Source organism: Bidens hawaiensis, unplaced genomic scaffold, assembly GCF_021521415.1.
Source record: "Bidens hawaiensis isolate Kalapana, Puna unplaced genomic scaffold, B.hawaiensis_p1.1 tig00005307_1, whole genome shotgun sequence".
Classification (NCBI taxonomy): domain Eukaryota; kingdom Viridiplantae; phylum Streptophyta; class Magnoliopsida; order Asterales; family Asteraceae; genus Bidens; species Bidens hawaiensis.
Window position 1 is genome coordinate 1462999 of NW_027491338.1, and position 3710 is coordinate 1466708.

The 3710-nt window shown below is 33.4% G+C and overlaps 1 protein-coding gene across 1 annotated transcript; it reads right to left on the reverse strand.

Annotated features, from left to right (window-relative positions):
• Positions 1-2916: 2916 nt before the first annotated feature.
• On the reverse strand, positions 2917-3366 carry LOC143629592 (uncharacterized). The gene has a single exon (XM_077098833.1). The coding sequence runs from the start codon at positions 3364-3366 to the stop codon at positions 2917-2919; it is 450 nt and encodes a 149-aa protein (XP_076954948.1).
• Between the last annotated feature and the right edge of the window lie 344 nt (positions 3367-3710).

The following is a 3710-nucleotide window of genomic DNA, read 5'->3' on the forward strand; positions in this document are numbered from 1 at the left end:
GAATTTATATCCATACAAGTTGTACAATCAAGTGCCTTCCAAATGAGCATCATTCGACATGTCACCTTCTGTTGAGTTTTGTCTATATATTTATATTTGGGAAAATTTCTAAAATTGTTCATTTTAGAGCAATATCAACCCATTCTCTACCCTATATCCATGTATATCATATAATTACAATAAAAATTACTGTTTTTTTCTCTCATGTTTAATTAAATAATATTTTTTATACCTTTATCATTATTTTTTCTCTTTCCTCCACTCACAACCACTTTTAGAAAATATTAAAAAATTATACGGTATGAACAGTGAATCTCCAAATTTAACATTCCCATATAACATTTTCTCTCTCCTTTACTCACAACCACTCATAACTATATCATATAATTTACAAATTCACCTCACAAAAATATAGGGAATGGGCTGAGAATGTTCTTATAAAGAGAATTTTCAAAATAGCCCAAAAGTGTGGATTATTTCCAAAGAATTTGTATTGAGGAGGCACATTAGGAGAAGATCTTAATTATGAGTGAGCATGCCAAACTATTAAAAATATGGAGGGAGCAGACCAAATATAGGAATAATGTTGATGAAAAAGGCCAAATTTTTTAAAATATTGAGGGAGCAGATCATATTTATTTCTTAATTTTTCTACTCAAAAGACAGTCTCCCAAGACTGTTTTTTATGTTTCCTACCTAGGTCGTGCATATTTTCAAATTATAGAAAAATATGCTTTTTTAATTTCCTTTTGAAAGACGCATTTTAGAGACATTTGTTCTTATATGACGAGATTTTTCTATTTCCTTCCTTTTTCGTCCAGATCTTATAGTTTTATAGGATATTTTTTTGCTTCTTTATCATTTATACATTCAATCATCTTCTTCATCGTTTATACATTTAATCATATCATCGGATCATCTTTTATCTCTTCTAATTTGTTCTTGAATCCAAAATGATGAAGTTTAAGATGGAGATCATGTGGAGGTTATGGATATAGGTTCTGGATTCATTGGTTCCTATTATGACAGCAACATAATCTCAACGTTCCGGAACGAGAATATTGTTCAATTTCGTACCTTGCTCGAAAATTCCATAACAACCCACAACATTATCAAATTTCTTGTCTTAATCAAGTAAAGTTGAAGAAATTGAAGAAGAAGAGAAGAAGATGAAGATGATGACGATAAACAGATGTATTAAAATATATTAAGGAAAGAAAGTTATTAATCAAAATTTTACCGATGTAGACGGATAATAGTTAAATCATGTTGGTGTGGACGGAATTTAAATACATATTGCTGGAGTTGACGGAATTTGAATAAATCTAACTTATAAGAAGAAATGCAAAAATCTCGTCTCCTAAAAACAAATGTCCCTTAAATGCGTCTCCCAAGACGAAATTAAAAAAACACATTATCCTAGAATTTGAAAATAAGTATGGCCCGAGTAGAAAACATTAAAAAACATTCTCAGGAGACTGTCTTTTAAGAAAAAAAAAAGTTAAGAAATATATATGGCCTACTCACTCAATATTTTCAAAATTTTGGCTTTATCCATCACCATTATTCCCAAATATGGTCTGCTCCCTCCATAATTTTAAGAGTTTTGTCTGCTCCGTCATGATTAAGTTCTTCTTCCAGTGTGTCTACTAAGTACAAATTTTTGGAGAATAATCAACACTTTTGGACTATTTTATGGATTCTCTCTATAAAATGAGCTATTTTAAGAATTTTCCTTTTAAATTTTACGTAAGTATAAATAAAAGATCCTAGCTAATTTATTCGTACTTTACCCGACCAACTCAAATTTAAGAATTTATGATCTTTAATATGTGGAATAGGTTCCGTTAAAGGTACTAGAATTCGGCATCTTCTAATGTCCTGTTTTATTTGTCTACCCTTTTTTAGCTTGGTGCTACATCCAGAATCTCTTCTACAAGCAAAATGTATGCTTATAAAAAGCCAAAAAGATTATTCTCACTTCAACCCAACTTTAAAATTCATCCATCAACTCATTCATTCGAGTTTGTGTAATTCGACTTATTACAACTCCTAACAATTCGTTAACATTCCACACGTATCGAATTGTAACACATGTTAAAATGAATATAAGAATATTCGAGTCCAGTTCGACACGTATTTTCTTGATCAAGAAATTATTAGTTAGTTTGAAGTATGGTTCTAAAAATCTTGTCTAGCCATCGATTAATCCCTGACATATCGTAATCTACTCAAATCAATCCAAATTGAAAATTTATATATCAAAATTTTGTATATAAATGTATATTTGAAAAAATTAGATACAAATTCCAACTTGTTGAACTATTTGTTCAGATATTAATTTGGAAAACACAACTTGTATAACACTACTTAAATGTAAAACTAAGGGTGTAAACGAGCCGAGCTGTTCGATATCGGCTCGTTAAAAGATCGCTAGAGATGAGCTTAATCAAGCCTGAGCCTAAAAATAAACTTGTTTAATAAACGAGCCCAATCCCGACCTTCATTTATCGAGCTCTAGCCGCTCACGAGCCTAAACGAGCCTATCATTTATATAGTTTTTTAAAATATGCATTTAATAATTATTAATTAATATATAAAAATAATTATAACTATACAAAAAATTGATAAATAGTTAGTTTTACAAGGCAAACTCGAACTCTGTGTAATTTAAACGGACTGAGCTCGAGCTTTGTCAAGCTCAAGCTCGGCTCATTTTGCACCCCTAGATAAGATGATAGAAAGATGAAAAGCTGTTTGCTAGTATTGATGATGATAATCTTGTGTACAGTTAACTATCTCATCTAATTAACCATCTACTTCCCCAAATCCAAACTTAAATTCTCAACCCCAATTCATTTCACTCGTTGGCTTCTTCAAACTCATCACACGTCGACAAAGCCGACGATTCAAGTGTTAGCGTCGGAATACAGCTCTCGACCGAGCAATTCCAATTCCGATGCTAACACTCTTGGTAGTGGGACTACAAGGCACCGACCTCATAGATCTCGGCGAATCCAAACTCCGCCTTAGAATCTGCCTCATCGCGGCAATCAAATGAACCGCGGGATTAGGCGGCGACCTTGACGCCCTACGAAACGTCATGTGTCGCATCATTGCTTCTTCCGTACTTATCAATCTTTCACTTCTCACGATTTCGTCTTTTACCGCCTCGCCGCATAATCCGCAGATCCACTTGCCTTTGTAGCGTTCGCGTATTCGTGACATGTACGCCAGTGTACACTCCTCCGTCAGTCCGCAACATTCGCAATCAACAAACTCAACCTCTGTCATCGGATCAGCATTCGGTTTCACTGAGTCGGTTGCGGAAGGTATTACCGCATCGCTCAACACGGTCGTAGACATTCTGCAATAAACAATAAAGAAGCTATATAAAGATATATATACATATACACACACATGTATACTTTTAATCAGACTGACCGTTTTTTATTATTAAAACACATGGTTTTAAGGACTGATAGGTCCTGTACAAACATTCTGACCAAAAAAGAGTTTGTAAAAGTTTAAAATGTATTCACCTTTTCTGTTTATGATCAGTTTTTGATACTGATTTATGTTACTAATTAGTTGATGGAGTCTCAGAGGCGCTCATATCATTTGGTAGATCCAAGTCCATAGCCTATTTCGGGTTCGCTCGGAGCTTTGGCAACCACATTAGATGGAAGAAAGAAGGTGTGAATATGAAA

What these genes read in the sequence shown, in the direction of transcription:
- LOC143629592 (XM_077098833.1), bottom strand. Translation starts at nt 3,366, where the DNA reads ATGTCTACGACCGTGTTGAGCGATGCGGTAATACCTTCCGCAACCGAC.